The sequence below is a fragment of the Sciurus vulgaris genome (assembly GCF_902686455.1).
Source record: "Sciurus vulgaris genome assembly, chromosome: 2".
NCBI classification, from domain to species: Eukaryota; Metazoa; Chordata; class Mammalia; order Rodentia; family Sciuridae; genus Sciurus; species Sciurus vulgaris.
The window spans coordinates 111,176,742-111,201,647 of NC_136462.1; the positions used below are offsets into that span (position 1 = coordinate 111,176,742).

Consider the following 24,906-nt stretch of genomic DNA (forward strand, 5'->3'; position numbering starts at 1 on the left):
CCTGTCAGTCTTTTGCTCTTTCAGCAGGGCTGCAATAGTGCAGCTGGGAAGCCATGGGGAACCACCAAGGGCTCTTACCCAGCAGGTAACAGGATTGCACTGTTCTGTTTTTTAATAAGCTGAAAGGACCACTTAGTCCTAAGGGCCAGCCAACTCTGTGTGAAGTGCTGGTTTGAGAAGATTGTGGGAGGGAATGTGGAGATAATTCTAGAAACCTGCCTGTAGTACTACAGTCATCTCTGCAGTGGAGCAGCATACTCAGACCCGCCCAAAAGGCTTCAGCTGTCATTCTGAACAACTCAAATGATGAGCTTTAAATATGAGCAGAAAAGAAGGCACCCTTCATGTCCCCTCCTCATGCTGGGGTAACAGGCTCAGGAGGACCAGATGAGACTGCTCAGGGCAGGGATGCTGATTAGGACAGCTGTGTTCTCCTTTCCTTAGCTGCCTGTTTAGCACATGTGAGCCTCGATTCCAGAAGCAGGTACAGCATGGCCATCGGTGTCACTGTACGCATCCAGAAACAAGTCTTCTAATTCCAGTTCAAGCAGGGGAATAAACAAAAGTGACCATTGAGATGGTGTTCCTTAGGCTAGCAGAGGAAAACATCCTTACCTCAGTACTGCAAAGGTAGAATGTGGCCTCTACAGCAGCACTCCAAACCAACCCATCAACAAACTAGGAACTCACAGCAGGGGAATGAAGGCAGGGCCACAGGCCTGGGGGTGAAGAGGTATTAGGAAGTAGGTCCACCATATTGGAGGCCTCAGGTGCTTTAGGAAGGGAGAACTTAATGGATGCAATCCCCAGGCTACTTGACCACAGGATCATGAGAGGGCAGGGGATAACCCATGGGTTTCTTTGAGAGGGAAGAACACTCACAGCAGATGCTGTGGCTGCCTTCAACAGCAAACGTGAAATACGTGAAAGTGTTTAACATAGTGTTGTATTAAGAGCTACCTCATTTATCCTGATACTTTGGAAAGTACAAGCTAAAAGGAGAAGGACACATGAAAAACATAAAGCCAAATGAACTAAAGCTGAAAGTAAAAGCCTTGGAAAGATAAACTACTTCAGTTAAATCTTTTATGAAACAACTTGGTAAAATCAGAGCCATCTGCGAAGTTAAAGAAATCCTCTCTTCCAGGAGGACTGTAGGATTTGAAGCCAGCTCAGTCTCACCTGGAAGCCATCAGTATACCGAACAGAAGTAAAAGAGGCATGACATGGATTCTGGTTCCAGCTCTGAAAGCACCATCACCCTTAGCTTTGACATCCAGCAGGCCTTTTCCTGGTAAGGGTGAAGCAAAAGACCCACATTGATGTCCTACAGAACTAGTTAATACTCCCAAAGCCTCCCTGCCAGTGGGTAGACTGCAAGCCCAGACAGCTGGTGTGGCCAGCCACCTCCAATGAAAATGCCTTAGGAAAAGCCAAAAGAACTCTGCTAAACACCATTGTCAGCTAAAAGGAAAAGAAATCCCTTTTAAGGAAACTATTTAACTTCAATAGACTGCTTTTCTGCCAGGATTTCAATCCCTCTGAACATAAGCCGAGCCACAGACTGCTACATGTATGTCTGGATCCTGCATCCTGCAAACCCCACCCGCCAACCCTCAGAGCTTCAGGACCAGTTGTTGGCCAAAAATAAACACCATTCCTCAACCATATATGTCCACCAGCCCTGAGCTGGGGAGGAGCAGCAGGAGGCAGGTCAGCCCTGGCTGGGTACACTCATGGCTGCTGCTCACCATGCACATAACCCAGCTCAACCGGGAGTGCCTGTTGCACCTCTTCTCCTTCCTGGACAAGGACAGCAGGAAGAGCCTTGCCAGGACCTGCTCCCAGCTCCATGATGTGTTTGAGGATCCTGCACTTTGGCCTCTGCTGCACTTCCGTTCCCTGACTGAGCTCAAGAAGGACAACTTCCTTCTGGGCCCAGCACTGCGCAGCCTGTCCATCTGCTGGCACTCCAGCCGTGTACAGGTGTGCAACATTGAGGACTGGCTTAAGAGCACCTTCCAGAGGAGCATCTGCAGCCGGCATGAGAGCCTGGTCAGTGATTTCCTCCTCCAGGTGTGTGACAGGTAGGCAGCTTTGTTCCTGAGCAGCTCTGACTTTGCTGGTGCTGGCTCTGGGGCAGGAGGGTGGGAACCAGGGAAGTGCAAATTATAAGATCAACATGCTTCTGTTTTGGGACACCTCAGACTAGGCCCAAGGCAAATGCCCAGTCCCAGAACTCAGTGCAGCTTTCAGCAGATGGGCAAAAATTTGACCTATCTGCTAAAACTCCTCTCAGCCTCAGGGTCCCAGAACTGCCTCTGCTGTAAAGGCACTGGGCTGAGCTGTCCCTGCTCTTTGCCAGCTATCCTCTCTGGCAGCCATTAAGTGCTGAGTGGGTCCAGCTAGACCTGGAGTTTCAAGGACAGGCTCCCAAATTCAGTAATCAGCATAACTCTCCATTTTGGCCCTAGCAAGGAGCCCCAATGGCCTGAGAAATGCCGAGGAAGGAGAGTCTGGGTGTTTGATTTAGCTGAGCCAAACCAGACTCTGGAAGTAGCAATAAATAATGGTCTCCTTTGAGGACTTTACTAATCACAGTGATCCCAGGGCAGGAGTTTAGTTTCCTTTTACAAAGGAGCGAACTAATCCTCCAAGAGGTGGTATGATTTGTCTACCATCTAGGGTTGCCAGATTTTATGGACCACCCAATTAAATTTCAATTTCAAATCAATATTGAATAATTAATTAAGTGTGGCCCCCAAACATCCTGTATTCAATATTTCAACTGCACCCCCAGCACAGGCTGGGCCACCAGGCCAGCTTCCTCCAGGATAGAGCAGCCAGGGAGCTTACAGAGCTCATACCAGCCCATCCTGCCTCTGAGAAAAGCACCCTGATCCTAACAAGCTGGGCTGGCTTGCTGCCACCCAAGGTTAATAGCTGCTGTTTCTGGCAGCAGGACAGGAATGGGAGGAAACAATCTCACCCACCTTTCATTTTTTGAAAATTGGAAGGAAGAAAACAGAAGAAGGACTTGGGGCTAGGCCGACTAGACCAGTCCAGGTTGTTTGGCCACCCTTCATTTTTTGAAAATTGGAAGGAAGAAAACAGAAGAAGGACTTGGGGCTAGGCCGACTAGACCAGTCCAGGTTGTTTGGATGAGTTAACAAGGATCAGAAATGAAGGTGATATGAGAGTGAGCAGGAAGAGTCCTGAATTTTTGTTTTCTTGCTTTATGAGGACCAGACTTAATTCTCCAACCCAGCAAGGTGTGGAGTGGACCTCCTGGGCCCTGGTGTCACAGAAAGAGCAAAAGGCTTCTCCATTGATGTAATTAAAGAAAGCACATTAATTTAAGGAAGGTGTGGGCTCAGTGTGTGAAATGTGGCTGGGCCCAGTATATTTTAGTTCCTTCTGTTCCCCAGCAGAAGGGAGTGGGGATCAGTCAGCCAAGTGCAGTCAAAGAACTAAGGGGGAGGCTGATGGGGAAAGGGACCAGGCCAGACTCAATTCCCTCTGGCTAGATTCACAGGGCCATGAGACAATCCTGTAGCAGAAGCAATCTGGTCCTGTTTTAGTTTCTAGAAAAGTGAGTTACAGCTGTATAGGAAGCCTGTTGCAGGCTCTTTTTACACCCCAAATCCTACTCAATCCTCACAACCCCACAGGTAAACATCCACCCCATTGCTGCACACACAGGAAAACTAAGGCTCGGTGAGTGGTAAGGCACACTGAAATATGCCAAGTCTAACTTTGCTCAAGATCTTTTCTCCTGCAGGTGCTGGTGATCCTGGAGCAGAGGGGCCTGTAGCTTTCCTGGCCAGCTCCCTGAGTGTCCCTGATTGTATATGTACCTCTGTGCCCTGTCTAGCTGCCTGTGGGTGCTGACTTGTTCCTGGCTGGCCTCCAGGGGATGCAGTAACTGCCCCCAGCCAACCCAGCTGAAACTGGGCTCTAGAGCCAACTCTGAGGCGGGCGCAACTCCCTGGCCTCCATTTCACTAAGCCATTCCCCAAGGAAACCCCTCTTCCCACCGAAATCCAGCCAAAGGTATCCCGGGGGCCTTGGCCTAAGCTTTGAGTCCAGAGAAAACGAAAGACTCATCCCCTGGAACCACCAGCCCTGAGTTCACAGAAAGCTTGGGTCTCTGGGGGCCAGGTGCCTTACTGAGGCTCCTGAAACTGAGCCAAATTAAGGTACAGAGTTGGGGTGCAGAGGCAGAAAGGGCTGGGGAAATGGTCTAGAAAGCCCAGGTTGGTATCCTGGCTGCTCATTGAAGGTGACTTCCTCAACTCGGTAAAAGGCAGAGTCCCCTGTGCGTGTAGCGTGCAGTTGGGTGTACTAATCGAGTCAGTGAGTCCCTGCACGCGCCCCTACCACGCCGGGTCACAGCGCTCTCCCCGCAGGTGCCCCAACCTTGCGTCGGTCACGCTGTCGGGTTGCGGCCACGTCACTGACGACTGCCTGGCCCGCCTGCTGCGCTGTTGCCCGCGCTTGCGCGCGCTGCGTCTGGAGAACTGCGCGCGCGTGACCAACCGCACGCTGGCGGCCGTGGCGGCTCACGGGTGCGCGCTGCAAACGCTGCACGTGGACTTCTGCCGCAACGTGAGCGCCGCCGGCCTGCGCCGCCTGCGCGCCGCCTGCCCGCGCCTGGCCCTGCGCGCCGAACACAGCGCAGCCATGATCCCCGACCGCCTCCCACGTTCGCCAGCGTCGGGCGCGGCCCTCCGCAAGCTGCCTCCACGGTAAGCCCGCCGTGGCCCAGAGAGGGGGCACCTTGGTATCAGACCGTCCTGGCTTGGAGCCCACCGCCGCCGCGTCTTCTTAGCCTCATTCTTCCCGTCTGTACGTCGGGGATAAAGCCTGCCTGCCTACCTCACATCACGATTTTATACAGGGGATGAAGGCGAAATTAAACGACCGATTGTTTGGAAAACACTCTGTGGTGCTCACTAAATACCAGCGCCATTCCTTTTTCTGCCGTGGCAGGAGTCCCTTGCGCCATCCTCCGGGACTCGGACTGCCGTGGTGGGTCTCCATAACGGCGGTGGAGTGGGCTGGAGCATCCGGAGCTCGCGGGCGGCGCTTTTTACAGGCAGGGGGCTCCGGGGCCGCGCGCAGCCTGGGGAACCAGGCGCAGTGACCCCGCTGCGGCCCGGCTGCCGCCCGCAGTCCCCCCTAGGAGGGCTTCTGCAGAGTCCTGCTGCGCCTGAGGGCTGGCTCGCGGCTTGACCCACGCTCACCCCGTCTATTTGTCTTTCCTGGGGTCTGATGTGGTCCTAGAAAGACTGCCGAAGCCATTCTAGAAAATCCGTTCTCATTCTTCCATATGTAAACTGCGTAGTTAACCGATATTTCTACCATTCTCATAAAGGAAAAGTATGTCATTTGGAAGCAGAAAGCTAAAGATTTTAAAACAACAGCAGTAACCCTGGTCAAGATGATAAGGGAACCATTATAAGTTTTTACCTGCTGGTTTTGCTGGACGTGGGCACATGCCTGGACTCCCAATTTTAATTTCAGGGCCTTAGTAAGGGCTCGCAGCCTCCAGTCCCAGGTACACGGGGAACACTGGGTAAGCGGAAGAGGCACGGGAGCAGGAATGGTGGGCGATGTTCACACTCCGGCTCCACCCACCGCCAGCTGTAAGACCCTTCATGTGGCAGTAGCCAGGTGTTTCTCCCTTCTGAAAGGGCGTCCCGATCCCTAATCACAGGTTCCTTAATTTGTCGCCCAAATAGGAAAGAACAAGGATAAAGGAGACATTCTGTTCTGGTGGGGCTTACATTCTGGATAATACATTAAGTGAGAAGCTATAGGGAAGATTTGGGGATTGCTGAAAAAGAAATGGTTGGGGAAGGCATTTAGAATGGGTTGGCCAACATAAACCTCATTGAGAAGGTGATACTTGAGACATGAGGTGAGCCAGAGAACCAAGTCAGCCATCTGAAAAATATTCCAGGCCAAGAGAACTTCACGTGCCCCAGTCTAGGAGCATGGTTGATGCATTGGGGAAACAGCAAGGTGGTCAGTGTGGCTGTTGCAGAGTAAGGAGGAGAGTCAAGAGGGAGAGATCACAGAAGGGATGGAAGGATCTATGCAGGGACAGATTGTAGTAAAGATGAAATAAAAACTAAAGGTCATTTTATCCCAGCAGGGGATAATAGACAATAACAAGGTAAGTCCCAGAAATTTCTCTAGGTACAGGTAGGTAGGCAGGCGATCTCCCTGCCCTGCTGGGCCCTGCTGGCAACTGGTGAAGGGCTTCTCTGCTTCTCCTAGTCCCTTGGCTGGGGCAGTGCTTACACCAGAACAGGGTAACCATCCCAAGCCCTTTCCTGGCATAATCCCTTCTAACCTGGTGTGAAAAGCCAGACCCAACCAGCTGCAGTGGAGGGGGATAAGCCACTGATAGCCTTTGGGACCCAGGCTCCTTCCAGGTGACTTTCCAGTTTACCCTGCATTCCTCTGGACTTGAAAGGGTTCTTTCAGGGACTTAATTCTCCCACTACAATGAACAGTGTTGAAAGAAAGCTTGAGCTTGTGGGGAGCAGGAATTGTGTTGAATGTCTAAAACAGTCGCTTTAACCCCAGGGTTTTGCTTTCATCATCCTAATAAGCCCCAATTCCCAGCAGGTCCTGTCTGCCCTAAATTGGTAGTTTAGTCTGGGAATAACAGGATCCTGGCTTCAGGCCTAATGGATATGGGTCTGTATTCCATTCCCCTCACTTTCTAGCCCTGACACCAAAGGCAGGTCAGCTCTCCCCAAACCTGTTTCTTTATGTTAATTAGGGGTAGCTAGAAAACCTTGTTTGTGGGATTTTTGTAAGGATCAGGATTGTGTTTGTAAAGTAAAGGTCACTGCAGGTTGAGTTTAAATGGGACAACCTGCATCCCCCTAAAGTCCCTATCCCATGTAACTGTCTGTAAACGAGGGTTAGGTTCCCAGGCTAACCCCCACACACCGAAACTGTAGGGACCACAAAACCAAAGCTGTGCTGATGCCTGTGTCCAGTATTGTTTCAGGACCCTAAAGTGGCTCTCACTGTGGCCAGGAGTGCTTCGGGACCCTGAGCCAAGGGCCATTTTAGGTGTTCTCAGACCGTGGCCACTGATAGGAATCACAACTATCCACTCTACCTTCCTAGTCATTGTTCACCATAGGAGGCATGCCCTGCTTAATCTCAAACAACTTCCAAGGTCTTCTCAGAGGTTTGCCCAAGAGGCACTGAATACTTAAATAATCAACCAGTTCATTCTAAGCAGCATTTACTGGGTATTGGCTATGGACTGGGCCAGGCCAAGGGACTTGGCCCTAGTTGGGAGAAGATATGCAGCTGGGAGTGAGGGGTGTTCTTGAGTACATCTCCCAGCTTTGCTGTCCACAGCTTCTCCAAGTTACAACTTCTCTGAGCCTGTTTCTTCATATGTAAAATAGGATCGGTACCACCTTCTATGTGACAAAGTTATGAGACTAAATGTGTGGTGCCTGCAGCCCATGGAGAGCTAGAAAAGCTAAGTGGCTAGCAGGACTCACAAGGCCCAGGCACTGGGAAGAAGAAAGCCAGTTCTGTACGTGGGTGGGCCAGCATCACTTGATGGAGGACAGAGCCTTTGAGCTGAACCTGAGGGCTGCCCCCAGCTCCTACAGGTTCTGTGATTCTGTGAGAACAACGTTGGTGTCAGCAGACAGCTCAGCAAAGACAGAGTCAAGAAGCACAAGGCACCTCCAGGGAAGGTAAGCGGGGCAGATGGGAGACTGATGGTGTTCTAGAGCCACCTGGAAGTAGGCCACTTGCATCCTCATAGACTTTTAGACTATAGACTTGCCCTAGTTCCTGGAATATCAAATCTTTTCAATCTGTTTTGGTCAAGGCAGCCAAGCTCACATGCAGGAAAGCTAGGAGAGTCACACCTCAGCACTGTGGTAAGATGCTGCTCCCTGAATGGAAGCTGCCCAGTCGACCACAACATGCTGACTCTCAGGCTGGTAGAAAGATCAGGCCACGTTCACTTGGGTCAGGTGTTCCAGAGTCCCCAGAAGTGGGAGGTAAAGCTTGGAGGTTTGTTGTGCAAGGACACATGCCTGTTTCTGCACGTACTGAATGCTGGGAAGAAGCTGACTGAGCCTCCTAGCATCTACCACAGTATGCTGCTAGGAAGCTGCTGCAGCTGTGATAGAGTGCTTCCCCTGGCCTGGCCTTGGAGTTCCAGCCTGTAAAGGAGATCATTTGACCCTTAGAGACCTCCCCTCCAGCTCTAAGCTTCTTAGCATATCAGACTAAGCAAAATTAGCCAATCCCAAAGAACCAAAGGCTAATTGTTTTCTCTGATATGTGGATGCTAATTTACAATAAGGGGAATAGGGCTAGGGAAGACTAGAGGTACTTTGGCTTAGACGGAGGGGAGTGAAGGGAGAGGAGACGGGTAGGGGTGGGAAGAATAGAATAAATCAGACATTATTACCCTATGTGCATATATGATTACATGACCTGTGTAACTTACATCATGTACAACCAGAAGAACAAGAAATTACACTCCATTTATATTTGATGTCAAAATGCATCTACTGTCATGTATAACTAAATGATTTTCTAAAAAGACTAAAATCAGAAGGGGAAAAATGCTAAAAAATGGGCTCACCAGATGTAGCCCTCATTGGGCATACCTTGAGAAGTATCTGGGGAAATCTGAAATTCTAAAGGCAGGGGGTCGAACTTTTCTTGAAATTGTTTACAGGTCAAAAACAAAACAAACAAACTGCAAGTATCTGTTCGCTGAGGTCAGCAAACAATAAACTACCCAAGCCTCTGCAGGATATGGACCAAGAAAAAGACCTGCAGTCAGGCCCTCAGTGGGCCATCAGAGCCCCACCACCCAGAGCTCTCACCAGTCAAAAGAATGAAGGAATAACAGCTTTCCAGCTGAGAAAGAGTGGGCTGTAAAATGTCCTGACAGATTCCCCTCAGGGGTCAGACCTCCTGAGAAGCAGTCTGTGAGGCCCAACCCAGGAACCAGGACTCATCAGGGCCACCTACTGGGGTGCTCCTGCCCCCTCAGGTCAGAAGAAGGTGGCAGCAAAGGCCAAAGCCTCACAAAGGTAGAAGCACTATTTTCACTTGAAACAATCTTTGGGCTACAGCCATATCCTTCAGCTTTGTACACCCTCAGCCAGCTCAGCAAGAGCGACAATCACTTACCATTAGGAATAGCCCAGGGGATAAGAAACCTCCAGCGCAGAGTCCTTTCTTAGACACATTCTCCCTTGGCCCAGCAGCCTAGGCAGTGTCTCACCCCAGAGAGTGCTTCAACCTCAGCCCTTCAACACTGCTACTGACCCGACTCACAAAATTAAGGGCCTATCTCTACCCAGAACATCTTGGCGTTCCCCAGAAGCTGTGGTTTCCCCCTGAGACCCAATTCCAATTGAAGTCTTTTTTTCCGTAAAACAAAAAACTTCATCATTCTCATCTTAGTCTTCTCATGGGCAAGATCCATTAACCAGATTATCTTAGCTGGCAAAAATGTGTTTCTTCTGCTTTCTCATTGAAAAAATACATCTTCTACCTTTCTTGTGGAAAATGTCTGCTTCTAAGACTCTTTGCCTGGCACATCACATGGGCACGCTGTCGACAAAAATCCTGTCTATGAAGTCCACTGGAAGCAGCTTATGGCACAGACCTGTGAAGGTAGAGGCAACGAGTCACCCAGCCCTTGCCCTCTTCCTGCTCATGTTCTGGCAGCTGGAGCCTCATAGAGCCTAATGGCTCCTCTCAGGATGGCCCTGTCCCCAGAACACATGCTCATTCTGTCATTCCTAAACACACAAACACATCACAGAGGGATCACAGGGGCTCAGTTCATGTACCAAACGTGGCTCTTCCCTAACCCCCTGCATAACCCCCACCACCCTATGCGCAAGGATGTGCAAGCCACGTACTACTTCTCACCTCCATTCTCACATTCATTCATCCACAGCCACTCATTTATACAGGCTAAGTGCCTTCCACTGAGAGCTGTCCTCTCTGCACCGCCTCCCACTTAGCTGCTCTCCTGGCAGAAGTGACAACTTGTTTTAAACTATCCTGTTCTTTAAATGCCATCACTTGCTCATTCCGTATTCTCCGGTTCTTTGCAGGCAGGGCCAGCACCATGTGATGCTGGCTGGCGGAGCTGCCTGTTTGGAGAGGGAGGGGTGGTGCCACGAGGCTGGGCCAGCAGCTGACACAAGTACCCTGGGTGAGTGAACAAGTGAGAGGGACCCAGGATGACAGAAGAACAAATGCAAAGAGGGTGTCTGAACTCTGGCTACTATCATGACAGTTTTCTGCAATGTCATTTCCAGGTGAAGCCCTCCCCAAATGTGAAGAAAGATTTCTGAATTGGTCAAAGTGAGGTTGACCTAAACCAAAGCTCCAGCTTTCAAGACTGATGTCTGCTTTGCCAGCAACTCGCAGGCTGCAGCTCCACCGGAAGCAACAAAAGAAGTCTACACTCTGATTTCTGAATCTGCTTTATTTCTCTGCATAAGGAACCCTGCACAGGCAATTCAAATTAAAACAAAATAAATATGTGAATATTCATGTAAAACTGTCCTTTCTAATGAACAATTATACACAATGTACAATTTCATGTTCACTGGGTGGGTTTACAAAAAGGTACCATTCCCAACTAAAAATGCACCAAAAATGGTTCCATGCAAACCTATCAAAAGTGACCAAAAATATGGAGGGAAAAACCTGACTGAGAGCACTTTGCTTTTGTTTTTTTTTGTTGTTGTTGTTTTTGTACAATCACAGAAAAATAAAAACATATAATTTCTTTGTTACATTTAGAGTAACTAAATGTGGCCACTGTTTATAATGTCAGTTTATGATCCTAAAACATCTATGTAGTTACCATAAAAGTATATCAACATCAAATTGGAAGTGAGCATTACTGAGAAAAAGGAGGGGTGACAGCACCCACGGTCATCAGTAGTCAGTGTCAGAGCCCTCGGTGTTGTCCACGTTTCTCGAGAGCATGTAGTTGTCCATGTCGATCGAGCGGCAGTTATTAATGGCATAGCGCAGGCGCTCGGCCATGACCAGCTGGCTGGAGTAGGGGGGCAGCCTCAGCTGGAAGAAGCAGGTCTGTGAGGTAGGCAGACTGTCGTAAGGCTGCGGAGAGAGAGAGACCCAGAGCTGTGACTGGGCACCAGGGCGCTAGGAGGAGGAGTGGGGTTGCCCATGACCACCACCCCAAAGGCACACAGACACACAACATGGCCATCTGGAGTGAAAGCAGAGACTAAGCCATGGAAGAACAAGCACAGGCTCTGCCTTCCTGTAGCCCTTGAGGCTTTTGATGAAGACGCTTCCTTCCTCTTCTCACCTCCTCCAAGGCCCATTTGTGGAAAGCAACAATGAGCTCTGACTGGCAGGACTGCTCATGAGAACACGCCTCGTGCAGTGCCTGGCATAGAGCGAGAGCGCAGTGAGATTCATTCTTGTCCACCAAGAGGGTGCAGAACCGAAGCCAGCTGCAGGAGTTCCCCTGCACGGCACGTGAAGTGGAAGGAACAAGTGTGTGGTGTAACTGCTTGGCTGTGGGAGCCACCATCGCCCCCTCCTTCCCTCACTGCACTACCAGGGAGTATTCTACATTCTTCACTTGCCATCGATGCCAGCACTCAGCCCAGATGAGAAGGGAACAGTTAAATCCCAGTGCCTGCATTTAACTGATGATGATGCAGTCATTTAAAATGATACTTATGACAACAGCAAACCAGAAAAGGGATTAGGAAAGATTATGAGGTTTAGAAAAAAATAGAGAACAAAATTCTACACACCTCCTGCAAAAAAATGTGTATGACTGAGGTCAAGACTAGAAAGAATTATACAAAGATGAAAATGGTTACTATTGGACAGATAAGTATGTATGCTCCCTGTCCCTCCCAGCAAACAACCATTTTGCAAACTATCTGTTAATGATGGTAATGACATGACACTGTGATATATTTTTTAAAAAATTAAGTTTATAAAAAAAAAGACTGCCCTCTCTTTCTTGCCCAGTCTCCTCTTGAAATCAGCTCTCTTCTCAGAGCCCCACACTCAGTTGGGCTGCATTTCAAAGTGGTGGGAGGTAGGGGGGGGACAGCAGCCTAAAAGTAGCAGAGCCAGTGATGACAGAGCTCCAGTGCAGAAAAACTGAAAACAGCAAGGGAGGGAAACACCACCAGAGGGCTCAGATTACTTAAATGTGATACTGGAAAAATTATCTACCAAGGAAACACCCAAAGTAGTCAGTTTTCTGAGGCTGACGACCCCTAGGCAGGAGATTAGTGGTGGATTAACTGCTGGGTGGCAGAACAGCTCAGCATAGACATAAGGCAAGGGTTGTTTCCAGAGCTGAATAGAAGGGAACCATTTCCTCCTCTCCACCACACTGAAGCAACAAGACGGATTTAAAACTTATAGTCTCTGGCTAGTCAAGCAGAAAATTTATGGAAGGGGTCTTTTCATAACCCTTCCTGCATATGGCATCTCCAGTGAGCCTAGCCCAAGAGCAAAGTACAGGCTTGCAGCCTCAGAAAGCAGCAGAAAGACACAAAGCTTTGGCTATAGCAACTTCCAGAAACAGTTGCTGGAAAAACGCCAGAATGATGAAACTGGAATAAGGGCCTTGTTTGAAGAAAACCCACTTATCTTCACACTTCTGACCAAACACCAAGGGCCCTCCTCAGGGACTGCCTGCTTCTACATAAGGGAGGGCTTGGGAAGAGTGTGGTAGATTGGAGGCCCCCCCCCCCGACCCCCCAGTTTAGTGCAGTAAGTGCTCAGGAGGCTGAGAGAAGGAGCTCTGACTAGGTCTGCCTTCAGGCATGGGGGAGGGGCACAGGAAAGCATCTGGGAAGGCTTCCTGGAGGAGGCAGCACAGGCATTGTGCTAATGGGCTTTCTAGGCGTAGATGGAAAGGAGTGTGAAGGAGAACTTACTAAAGTAGAGGAAGCAGTCTACACACAGCCACAGAAGTTTACAAACAGCAAGGTCTGCTGGGGAGTAAGGCAAGCAACCCATTATGGCCAGAACATGGTAAGTGCCAAGAGGTGACACCAGAAGGTGGGGCAAAGACCATGGAGGTGTTTAAGGCAGCCAAGGCTGCTGGCAAACATCCTCAAGTCAAAGCAGAGGCCCCTGATAGGTCTGAAAGGAGAGTGATATGGTCAAATGACTGCTTAAGGAAGATGATTCTGGCAGCAGCATGCACTTCACACTCAAAGCCCTTTTATGCTAAGCCACCTGTCAAAAGTGCAGCTGTGCTGGGGCTCTGCAGGTGGGGTACTACATTAGGCTACAGAGAAGCAGCACCACTTGCCCCAAGGTTCACACCACACAAGTTCAGAGCATGTTAGTGTTGCTCCCGGCACCTGTTGGTCCCTACTGCAGCACACACAGGCCAGTTGGTGGTTAGCACCTTCAGGAAAACAAACAAGTTCCACAACGAAAAAGCACAGAGAATAAGACACAAAGGCAAATGATAATCCTTCTGCCAAGGTCAGATTTAACGTGGGAAGATGCTGGAAGATTCAGGGAAGGTTGTTGCTTGCAGTATGCCTTCTATATCCATTTAGAACTTTTCCACCAAAGCTAAGTGATATTTCTGAACAAGTTTTACTGCTTGGTATTTTAAAAATCTAGACATTCCAAAGATTAAATCCTGAATCAGCAGGCCTACTTGAGGGTCACAGTTTGGTTTTCCCAGCATGCAAGCAGAAAGGAAGAAATACAGGCAGACATTACCAAGGAAGGAAGAAGAGCCCACTTACCCTATCAACCTTCATGATTTGAAACCTCTGAGAAATGTCAGCAGTGTTGGCCGGAAGTCGAGAGCGTCCAGACACGAACCGCATGAAGAGCACCCGCTCCTCGTTGGAGAACTCCTCCAGCGTGTGCCAGAACCACTGCACCAGCTGGTGCTGCTCATCCACCTCACGGTACCGCACCACCTTCTTCAAGACCTCAACAGATATCTCGGGCATCCCGCACACCATCTGCTCCAGCTGCTTCGCTGTGAGAAGGGACAGCAGTGGCACGGGGACAATCCAGGACATCCCTTCTCGGACCGCAGCCACCTGCTCCCGGGAGAGGGTGTTCATTTTAACATGTGTATGTGTGAGAAGATGTGCGCCCATGGTGACCCAACTGGGCTGGGCACCTGCTGCCTGTATGTTTCTCCCCAGACCCTGAAGCCTGTGAACAGGACCACCCTTGTTAGAGCTCTGTCCTGCTCCAGGACTCTTGTCCCAGTTAAGTCCACTTAGGAACCTGCCTCCTCTCCCTACAAAATCCCAGCCCCCAGAATGCTCCCCAATGGTCAACCACTCACTCATATTCCTGGTCACACATGGCTGTGGGGTGTTATAACTGTGCTGTGTGAGCACTTAATTTCATCAACCAAAGAAGCTCTTAGAGGATTCATTATACTGATTTGTAATATATATATCATACAAATACACACACATATACATGTGTATACACCTTTTTGTGTGTGTATGTGTTTTTATGTGTGCTACCAGAGATCAAATCAGGGCCTCAAGCATGCTAGGCAAGCACTCTACCACTGAGCTACATCCCAAGTCTTTCTTCATTTTATTTTGAGATATGGTTTTGCTACATTGTCCACTCTGGCCTCCAACTTGTCAACCTTTTACCTGAGCCTCCTGAATCATTTGCCCAGCTGTATTTTTCTTTTGAAAATAGTTATATCCTATCTTGGTGGCACATGCTCATATTCCCAGCAACTCAGGAGGCTGAGGCAGGACAATCACAAGTTCAAGGCCAGCCTCAGCAACTGAATGAGACCTTATCTCAAATCAAAATGAAGGTGTGGTACATGCCTGTAATCCCAGCAGCTCGGCAGCTGAGGCAGGAGGATTGCGAGTTCAAAGCCAGCCTCAGCAATTTAGCAAGGTCCTAAGCAATTCAGCAAGACTCTGTCTCTAAATAAAATACAAAGAAGGGCTGCAGATGTGGCTCAGTGGAAGAGCACTTGCCTGACGTGTGAAGCACTGGGTTTGATTCTCAGCATCACATATAAATAAATAAAATAAAGCTCCATCAACAACTAAAAAAAAAAAAAAAAAAATGAAGCCAAGTATAGCAGTGCACACCCGTAATCCTAGCAGCTCAGGAGGATGAGGCATGAGAATTGAGTTCAAAGCCAGCCTCAGCAATGGCGAGGCACTAAGCAACTCAGTGGGACCCTGTCTCTAAATAAAATACAAAATAGGGCTGGAGATGTGGCTCAGTGGTTGAGTGCCCCTGAGTTCAATCCCTGGTACCCAAAGGGGGAACAAAAAGAAAGAAAAAAAAGCACAAAGAATAAAGTGAATATGGGGAGTCAGTACAGACAAAGAATTCAGGAAACTTGAATTCTAAATCCCAGGTCTACTACTTGCTAACTATCATTTTAATCTTTTCATTTGAAGAATGAAATAAATACTGCTGCCCACATGACTCTGATGAAGGTTTAAACTACATGGAAGCCATGTGGCTTATACTAATGATTACATAATTATACCATTTTGGTTCTCTTAGCACAGTGCTGAGCACAGCCTGGCTGGGTAATGTCTCATCTAAGGTTATACAGTAACGAGTACCCTAAACACAAACTAATCACTGTTCAAGGTCTGTTTCATAAATTCTTCCCTCGTGTCCAACTCAAAATCATCTCCAATAAGCAACAAAACTTCTGAGAATGTGAATAGGAACCACATCTTGGGGAAAGCCTGAGGGTTATGTCTGGTACTAAGGTTGCTGTGCCCAGGGCTGAGGAACAGGAACTGGCAATAGGGGAAAATCTACAAGAAAGAAATACCCAAGACAAAGCATGTCAAAAACCAAGCAGTCACGCCTGGTACAATATGAAATAAAAACTGTCCGGAAAAAAATGATACTGAGAGATAGGGCTGGCTGCTGGGAAGTGGCAGGGGAACAAGTGGGGACAGTTATGGGAAGACATTCAGTTCTAAGAGATGAAGAGGAAATGAAAGAGGAAAAGGCCTATTACCTTGAAAAGGACAAGGCAGGGAATGGCTGAAAGGAAGTGGAGCATCAACCCGGCCCTCAGAGAAAGGGCTAGTGGAAGAACCTAGACAACTGCCCTGAAGCCTGGCCTCGGGTCCTGGCTCTGCTGTGGGCACACCACCTCTTTTCTATGATTTGTGCTTTTTTTGTGAAACAGTGATAGTAATTCTTGGCTCACAGAGTAATCACAGGAAAAATTACACATGAGGGTACCTGGCACAATGCCTGGTGTGGAGGTAATCAATATAGTTTTTGTCAGTTACTCTCTGAATGTTAAAAACATTCACAAACTGGAGATAAAACCTGAGTCCTGGCTATGTAAAGAGCATCATGGACAGAATCTACCTTCAGTAAGCTAAGAGAAATACTTTTCTGACTGGACTTGGGCCAGAATCAAAATCAAAGAAGGAGCCAGGATTAAAAAGTAGGGAATATGTACACTTCAAATTACTAAAACTTGACAGCTACAGAGTTTGGGTCCAGCTCTCAAGAAGACCCACTATATTTTGAAAATAAGTATTACTGAAATGGCTATTAATGGTTACATTACCAAAAGAAACATTTTTGGACACTATTCATTTCTATGGTCATTCCTTCATATTCCCATCATTTATTAAATGCTTACTTATGTATTGGAACAGAAAAAAGCTAAATGAAAAAGAAACACATTCTTCATTCAAGGTCTTAAAAAATAAAGTAAAGAAACAAGACCTAAACACTAGGGTTTAGTTCTTAGGCCACCAAAGAGAAGCACATGGTACATCTTAAGGGATTTCAAAAGAAGGAAAAGAAATCTCTATAGGTTAGGGACCCAGAGGAAAACAGATCTTGAAGGAAATGAATTCCTAGCTGGGGCTTAAAGGGTTGCAGAGAAGAGGGAAAGAAGTGTGCTTGGGATTTTAAGACCCAGCCAGAACTGGGGGAACTGGGGTGGGAAGCAGTGGATGTATGGATACGCTGAACTGAGGAAGAGTGAGAAGACAGGGTTTGACTGCCAGGGTAAAAGCTTGGCCTCAATCCAACCAATGACCAATTCAGAGCTGATTTCAGGCCTTGAGTAAGGAGATAGGAGACCCACAGATCTGGCCTGAGAAGTCTGATTACAGTCTGAAACAGTACAAATAAATCAACGCAGTAATTACATATGCCCAAATCTGGTCTCATTTGGAGATAAACCCACTCATTCACATGCTCCTCCTTCAGGATTTCAGCTTACCTGCCGGTCCATCTCATGAAGTCGATATTCAATGGCCCTTTCTACATATTCCTTCCTATTGGAAAATGTGAGTGGGATGCTATTTCCACCAGGGATTATGGGAACCATTTTGCCATCAGCACTCTGGCCAACAAAAGAATCAAGAGGAATCATCTAAGAACAGAAAAAAAAAAAAAAAAAAAAAAAAAGAATTTTATTACCTGGCAGATATGTCAACAAAAAGCATGCCACAGACACATACTGTACAACAGTAACAGTCAAGATTTTTAAAGATAAAAACAAAGCAAACTCCATAGGTATGACGGATCAGGCTACTTGATCAGCAAGAATGTGTTGGCTCATCTGGCTGCAGTTAAAAAGAAAGTCAAATCTGTCTGTCCTCAAACCAGGTCTGCTGAACCTGATCAACCAGGCCTTTCTCTCTACCTTGGTTCCCTTGGTTCTCCACTCTAATAGACAAAAAATACATTAAAGTGGAAGGAGCAGAAGCCAGGAGCTGGAGCTAACTCTACTCATTAGAAGCTACTGAGACTGCTGGGATTGAGCTGCTAAGAGCAGCCATGAGATCAGCCTGATAGCAAGAGGAGGACTATATCTGGCTCTACACAGAAAACTCTTGTCTGTGCATACAGGAAGTCAACACCAGCAGAAACATGACAGGCCAGGATTTACCTCATGGAAACTCTCCTCAGTAATGCCACTGTCTTCAATGTGAAGAATGCTGTTGAGGGTCTGCACGTAGAGCAGATCCACCTCCTCCAGATCCTCCAGGGTAAGCGGGACACAGCACAGCTGCTTCCACACCAGAGGGGCCAAGTGGAGGTCCAGAGGCTTCTTTGTACGAATAGCAACTCCCATTAAAATTCCCAAGAACTTAAATTGCATTAAGTGTTCATCTAGGCAAGCAGAGGGATTAAATAGGAACCTAAAGAAGAGAAGGAAAATTTTTAAATTTCAACAAAAATTTCAAATAGCAGCTACAACATTAGATTAGCCCTATGCTGTTGAATACAGTAGTCATTAACTACATGTGGCTATTTAAAGTCATTAAATCTCATAAAAATAGAAGAGAGATCAGTAGAATAGAAGAAGAGGAGAAGGAAAGGGAAAGTGTAGGTACTAGGGAATGAAAATCACCAAATTATATTATTATGTGCATGTATAAATATGTAACAATGAATTCCACTATTATGTGCAGTTATAATGCAGTAAATAAGAGAAATAATAAATTAATAAATGAAATTTAAAATTCAATTCTTTAGCAAGCCTAACCACTTCTGAGTGCTCAACAGCTACACATGGCCTATAGCTACTGTTTTTGATAGCATGGGGACCATATTTTTTAGTTGTTTTTAAAAAGAACAACTATAAAAGGGCAAGTAAATAGCCCAGCAGTCTTTCAGCTACTTGCTCCAGAATTTTCTATTTCCTATAATCATGTCATTTATTATTTACATGTCCACGAAGTAGGATTCGAAATTTAAAATTTTACATTCATAAGGATAAACTGCAACTGCAAAATACTAAGCTCTGTGACTTGATAGTATAAGTGAGCTTTTCAGTGACTAACGATGCAAAAAATTCAATAAAGGGAGACCACCTAAGCCTTCAGAAACATAAAATAAGTCAGGTTTCAAAATCAAATCTAAATTCCTTTCTCCTCTGTATTACCACTGAGTTGGTCCCATAATAAATACCAAGTCATGGTGGAATGTCTGTCTCCTTATCTGTGATGAGGGGATGAGGGGAAACACTTAGAACAGTGCCTGGTAGGTACATAGGAAGCTCTTAATAAATGTGAGCCATTGTTATTGTTGTTGTTGTTATTATTTTAGACATTCAATAAACACTTGTTGACCGTCTTACCTATCCCTATTATAACCCACTTCTGCGGTGGCATTAGGAGAGGGTATAAGAAGGTCAACTATCCCAGTTTCAAGTTCCTGTAAAAGAAAGAAAAACATTTTGTTAAGAAATGACGATCAAATGCATCAAGAGAGCAATTATATTCAAGATCATCCTGCAAAAAGAATATTTTGATAAAAACAGAAACAGGGGAATGTAATGTACAAAGCTGTTCTCCCTGCCCTTTCCGATGCAGCCATTTTCCCCGCCTCCCAACCACTTGTCAATCTGTGAACATCCTAGCTAGCTATTGGTTCATCAGTCAGCTTGCAAGTATCCTCCTCCGTTATTGGTCCCCTGTTAGCCCGGTGGAATCCAACTGCTTCAAGGTAGCTACCCCGCCATGTTTTCTCATGCTTCTCTCTCTCCTACTCTCTCTATCCTCCTCGCTTTTCCACTCTCTCTAGCACATGCCCTTTCTCGTTCCCTTTCTTTTCCTCTCATTTTCTCTCTTAACCTGCAGGGAGACACTCTGTTTGCTTAATAAACTCCCTTCTGTGAAAAAAAAAGAGAATATTTTGAGAAATTTATAATGCTATATGATAGCCATCTCTGTACTTTAATTTTCTGGTTTTGATTTTAAATAACATTAGGAAATCTTCCATTAGGAAAATCTCTTGCAGTATCAAGAACCAGGATGAGAAAGTCCATCCAGTGAGGAGTAGGGGTGTCTGTGAGCACAGTGTGCTAAAATTTCAAATAGACTCAATAAATGATAGTCAAGTTTTATTCTAGTCATAGGGTTTATCAGAAAAATCCCAATATTAGGCAAAGCTGAAGAGACAAAGCTGATCTGGAAGAAAAGCTGTCAGTGTGGCTCTTAAAATTGGAACTGGTTTAAACACTTAACACTTATTTTTCTAAGTCCCCTGGAGCCTGGCAATTCCACCTTGTTCTAAAAGTGCCAGAATAAATCAGAAAGCACTTAGGTGGTCCCCGATTTGTTTGCTACACAAAGGTACTTATGAGTCATTGTTGTTTCCTCTGCCAATATTATAACATAACAGATGGTGAGTCATTGGTAGATGGTGAAGCACTTACATGTATGCAGTAAGGTATCTTCAAAAAGCATTTCCCAAACCCTCACTATAATTCATCTTCCCAGCACTAAAGAACAGTATAACTTTATACAAGGCTCACAAATGCATCTTTGCCTCATTTATAAAAACATGCCTGACAGAGTGATTACTGGAAACAGTAACAGTGGGCAACTCAGCAGAGACACTGCATGGAAATACCTGGCACATCTCTGTAATGGTGTCATCAAACACTCCTCCAGCATCATCAGCCCCTTCTCCAACCAGCTTAACTTTCCACGCTCGGGAGGGCAGACGGAGGTCTGAAGCATTCAGCTTAACCACTTGTCTTGCTATTTGAACGAAGATGGGCTTACACTTCCGTCCTCTTTTTTAAAAAAAAGAAGGGAATGAAATACAACTCCCCAATTTCCCCAGATCATCACAATGATCCCCAAAGGTATCTTCCCATCAGTGTAAGAACAGGTGGGCTTGAGAGCAGTGCAAAACTGTGCTGTGTCCATTGTGACTCCCTCAGGTACTAACACATTACTATCCTTCATAAGTGAGGAAACTAAGCCTCACAGAGATGAGTTAGTAGTAACATTCATCTAAAAAAATTCCAGCTATTTAGTGAATTACACACACATATGCCAACCTGGTTGATATTCTCTTTACAGTAATTTGAGGTCCATAGTTTTTGCCTTGAACCATGGTTTTTCCTATGGAGCGCACCATTGGGAGAGTGTAGACTCGTGGAGCTAACAAAGGCCGCAGCTGTCCCTGTACAATGCCCCAAGTTCCAGCATTATAATGAGATGTGCTATTCTGTAACAGAAAGTAAAGTAATCAGAAATGGTATGAATCTTAAATAACTTCTGACTTTTAGAGCATAAATTCTTTTTGAAATGCAGTTTAAAAGCATAAACGTTTGTATCACTATTAGTATTAGTAACTATCAGTTACTATTAGTAAACTATTAGTAACTTTTTAAAACATTTTTTTCTGATAGATTACCAGTTTTTAAAAACTTAGAAAATACAGAAAAGCACACATACATATACACATATGAAATCATACATAATCCTTCCGAATAACCCCACTGACACTATTTCTTTTCAGTTTTATTCCATATGTGTTTACATAGAATTTTCAGTTGCTTTTCTCACTTAACATTTCTCTGCCTATTTACAGCCTATTTAGTGCTCCATAGTATTCCTCTGGTTGGCTGATTATTTTTGTCTTTTTTCTTTTTTTCTTTTTTTTAGTTGTGATGGACACAATACCTTGATTTTATTCATTTATTTTTATGTGGTGCTGACAATGGAACCCAGTGCTTCACAACGACAGGCAAGTGCTCAACCACTGAGCCACAGCCCCAGCCCCCTGGCTGACTACTTTTAACAGTGAACTGCCAAACTTCTCACATGTGCTCCAACACTGGTCCCAAAGGTTTTTGACTAATAGTTTTACAAACTGATCCATATTTTGGCAGACATGCCTATATATTAAACAAAGTCAGCTTTCTTTCTTTCTGAATTACTAAACTTGTCTATACAAACAGACAAATCAGCCAGATTGACTTTATTTTCCCCACTTTCCCTCCACAGGACCCAGAATACTCATTCACAAGGAGAGAAAGAAGTTCACTCAATTTCTCAGATCGATTTATACAACTTTGACAATTGCCCAATAGCTTTGTGTGCTTAAGTTATCTACTTGACTTTGCAGAAAATACATGACATGCTTAGCCATTCATACTTCCTCAAGCTGTGGACAAACCACAGAAGGAAGACCACTTTGTGTCCAGCATCACAAGCACCAATATCTGGACTGTCCCTAATAAACCAGTCACAAATTGGGACTAGAATTTTCTTTTCTGCTTCTTTTGGATCAAAGAGTAAAGGAAGTATTCACCATGTCATAATTTTCCAAAGGCCAAGAGAAAGGTTCTGGGACCTAGCAAGCTCATCAAGGGCTTTGCTTTCCCATCTAGCATGTTACCTGGTTGTTGGGGCTGAGATTCAGTAGCCTCCAGGATGAGTACATGAGGTCGGAGAAGTGGTAAAGCAGCCGGAGCCTGGCTCGCACAGTGTGGATGCTCACCTCTCTCAGGGCCCCATACTGCGGGGGCACTGCATCAGGCAGACCCAGCTGCAGAGGTACTGACACACCTGCCCGGAAAGCAAACAAGCATATGTGAAGGAAAATGCATTGCTTTTACTTTCAGCATTTTGAAAATTTTCAGACACATAGAGAACTACAGATAATTATACAAGAGATACCCACTTCCATTATGTAAATTCTATAATTAATATTTTGCTACATTTACTCTTTTCATCTATGTATCTATTCCTGTATTCATTAATTCACCTTAATTTTTTGATCCACTTGTATTAGTTTTTAAAACTTTAAAAAACTTATCATTATGGAAACCTGATCATCTGAAATTTAATTTCCCAATGAACAATGGGACTTAGTTCTAAAGGCAGGAAAGAAGGGAGGGAGGGGAGGAAGTCAAATTCTTCCTTTCATGTTCAATAATTGTCATCTTCATAATAATGAAGGGTACAAATGAGGACCAGGTAGACAGTACTGGAAAATGGAAATGGGCAAGGTAGTGCAGTCACCTTCACTCTCCCTAGAGATCTGGGAGAAAGTTGCCTTGGCAGAATCAAAGGCTCCGTGATTCATGAAGGTTTTTCACTGCACAAAGGAGATTACAAGGACTGCAACCTCAGCTACCCCCTCATGAATGCATACAAAGAACTAAAAACAAGATACTCAACTTACTTGAGTTTCCTGCATATTAAGATTTGTAAGGCTTGATTCCCAGAGGTATTATTACTCCTCTTACTAAAGGCTAACATTTCTTGAGTACGTTCTATGTGCTTGGCACTATTCTCACAATTCTACATGAATTGGTTCATTTACTCCTATAGCTCTTTGCAATAGGTACTATATTACTCTCATTTTCAATAAGAAAACAGTCTCAAGGTCACTCAGATCATATGTGCTGGAGCCAGGACTTAGTCCTGGCAATGTTGTCCCAGAGTCTGAACCTAAATTAACTACTACAATGCAGTCTCTGACCTGAAATGGAAGTAAAATCCTTCCAGAAGCTGAAGGCTACTGAGGACCTGAAATGGTCAGTGCAAAGCAGCACTGCTCACTCTGAATTCTGTTAACTAGAAACCATCTCCTGCTTGTTTAGAATCTACTTTGCATTAAGCCCCATCTTGGTCTTAGGGTGTTTAAGAAAAAAACAATCTCTATGGGAAGTCCTCCACAAGGACCGCCAGCTAAGAGGTAGAGAGATTAGCAAAAAGGGAAGAGTATTCTCAGCTCTTAGGCACAAAGGTGCTTAGGAAATTCTAGTGCCACAGACACCAGAGGATAGTAGAAACAAAGGGTTTGGGGGCCTGGATAAGAAACAACTCAAATATAAAGACCTATGTAAGAAAGATAAATGCCACAATTAAGGTAATGGCTCATTTGTGGGAATGAAAGATTAACTCTAATCAGAAAGTACCCACAATTCGTTTTTTTTTTTTTTAATATGTTGTGCTGAGAATTAAACCCAATGCCCCACATGTGCTAGGCAAGTGCTCTACCACTGAGCTATAACTCCAGCCCCACATTATGTTTTTTAAGACTTTTTGTAAGGATTTTATAACAAATAACAAAACAAAAACTTGAAACATGCCCACCAGTCTTGCAACACATTGGAGTAAAATGGCAGCAACTGGATTTGCTGGGCCAACACTCATAATTTCAAATGGTAACTGGTGTGAGGAATGTGACAAACAGTTCTCAGGGCTTTTAATCTTTATTTCTAAAAGTAAGTCTTTGGAAGCTAGTTGTCACATTTTTATATGTAAAAAATTCCTCAGTTGCTCTCTAAAATCAGAAATTTTTGCTTGCTTAAGTGACATGTTTTCTTCTGGAGCTATAAAGAAGGACAGCTTCATATTGAAGTCAGCAGGAGAAAGGCCTGCTGTGAAGTATTTATGGTGCTGGTAGCACAAAAAAATGCTCCAGTTGTATGGGGGAAGTCTTGTTTAATGGTTGCAGACAGATGCTGGACATAGCCTGGGACTGGCAAACAAACAGTATAGCAGGATATCAATGAAAGAGCAGCTGCAGAAGCATGGTCACTCTGTCCCTCACCTGGTGCTCTTGGTGGGACAGGTGGTGCTGTCCATGCAGCACTGTGGCAACGCCCAGCTGAGATCTGCCGAATGTTTTTCCCTTGCAGAACTGTTACCAGAGTTGGTTCTCGAACATGGTTGGTATGGCCAAGGCCAAGCTGAGAGTAAATAATAAATATACAGAAATTCAATTAGAAAGAGGAAGATAAGAAATCAAGTTGATGAAATCTGCTAATATCTATACCAAGTACCAACATTAATGAAATAAATTCTGATTTTTTTTTCTCTATCATATCATTTCTCACAGCTCAGAATGTCTCCTAAAAACTAAGCTGCAACTAGGTCATTCCAAACCTTATAGATTTGTCCTAAGGACTGAACACATCCATGGATTCCATTTCTGGAAAGGGAATGTGTACTTGGGAAGTCAAAACATAACAGAATGATCTGTACAGTTTTATTAAAACATATTGGTGTCTATAACAATAAACATATGCAAAAAATACATGGCTCTCCAGATATCTGTTCTAAGGATCGGACTGGGGTA

General features: G+C 45.5%; 2 protein-coding genes across 2 annotated transcripts in view; one reads left to right on the forward strand and one right to left on the reverse strand.

Moving 5' to 3' along the window:
* Positions 1–1,729: 1,729 nt before the first annotated feature.
* FBXL22 (F-box and leucine rich repeat protein 22) lies at positions 1,730–10,646 on the forward strand. The gene is made up of 3 exons (XM_079125732.1): positions 1,730–2,087; positions 4,410–5,031; positions 10,350–10,646. The coding sequence occupies exons 1-2, from the start codon at positions 1,753–1,755 to the stop codon at positions 4,750–4,752; spliced, it is 678 nt and encodes a 225-aa protein (XP_078981858.1). The 5' UTR covers positions 1,730–1,752; the 3' UTR covers positions 4,753–5,031; positions 10,350–10,646.
* A 116-nt stretch (positions 10,647–10,762) lies between these two features.
* HERC1 (HECT and RLD domain containing E3 ubiquitin protein ligase family member 1) overlaps positions 10,763–24,906 on the reverse strand; it is a 206,979-nt gene continuing 192,835 nt past the window's right edge. The window contains exons 70-78 of the mRNA XM_079125763.1: positions 24,379–24,517; positions 22,213–22,382; positions 20,867–21,036; positions 20,431–20,596; positions 19,154–19,230; positions 17,960–18,212; positions 17,288–17,440; positions 13,812–14,117; positions 10,763–11,163 (exon numbers count right to left, since the gene is read on the reverse strand). Of these exons, the coding sequence (XP_078981889.1) occupies positions 10,978–11,163; positions 13,812–14,117; positions 17,288–17,440; positions 17,960–18,212; positions 19,154–19,230; positions 20,431–20,596; positions 20,867–21,036; positions 22,213–22,382; positions 24,379–24,517 (1,620 nt within the window). The 3' untranslated portion in view covers positions 10,763–10,977. The remainder of the gene's footprint in view (positions 11,164–13,811; positions 14,118–17,287; positions 17,441–17,959; positions 18,213–19,153; positions 19,231–20,430; positions 20,597–20,866; positions 21,037–22,212; positions 22,383–24,378; positions 24,518–24,906) is intronic.

What these genes read in the sequence shown, in the direction of transcription:
- FBXL22 (XM_079125732.1), top strand. Translation starts at nt 1,753, where the DNA reads ATGCACATAACCCAGCTCAACCGGGAGTGCCTGTTGCACCTCTTCTCC. An exon ending in CTCCTCCAGGTGTGTGACAG is followed by an intron (nt 2,088 to 4,409) that starts GTAGGCAGCTTT and finishes CTCTCCCCGCAG; the next exon opens with GTGCCCCAACCTTGCGTCGG.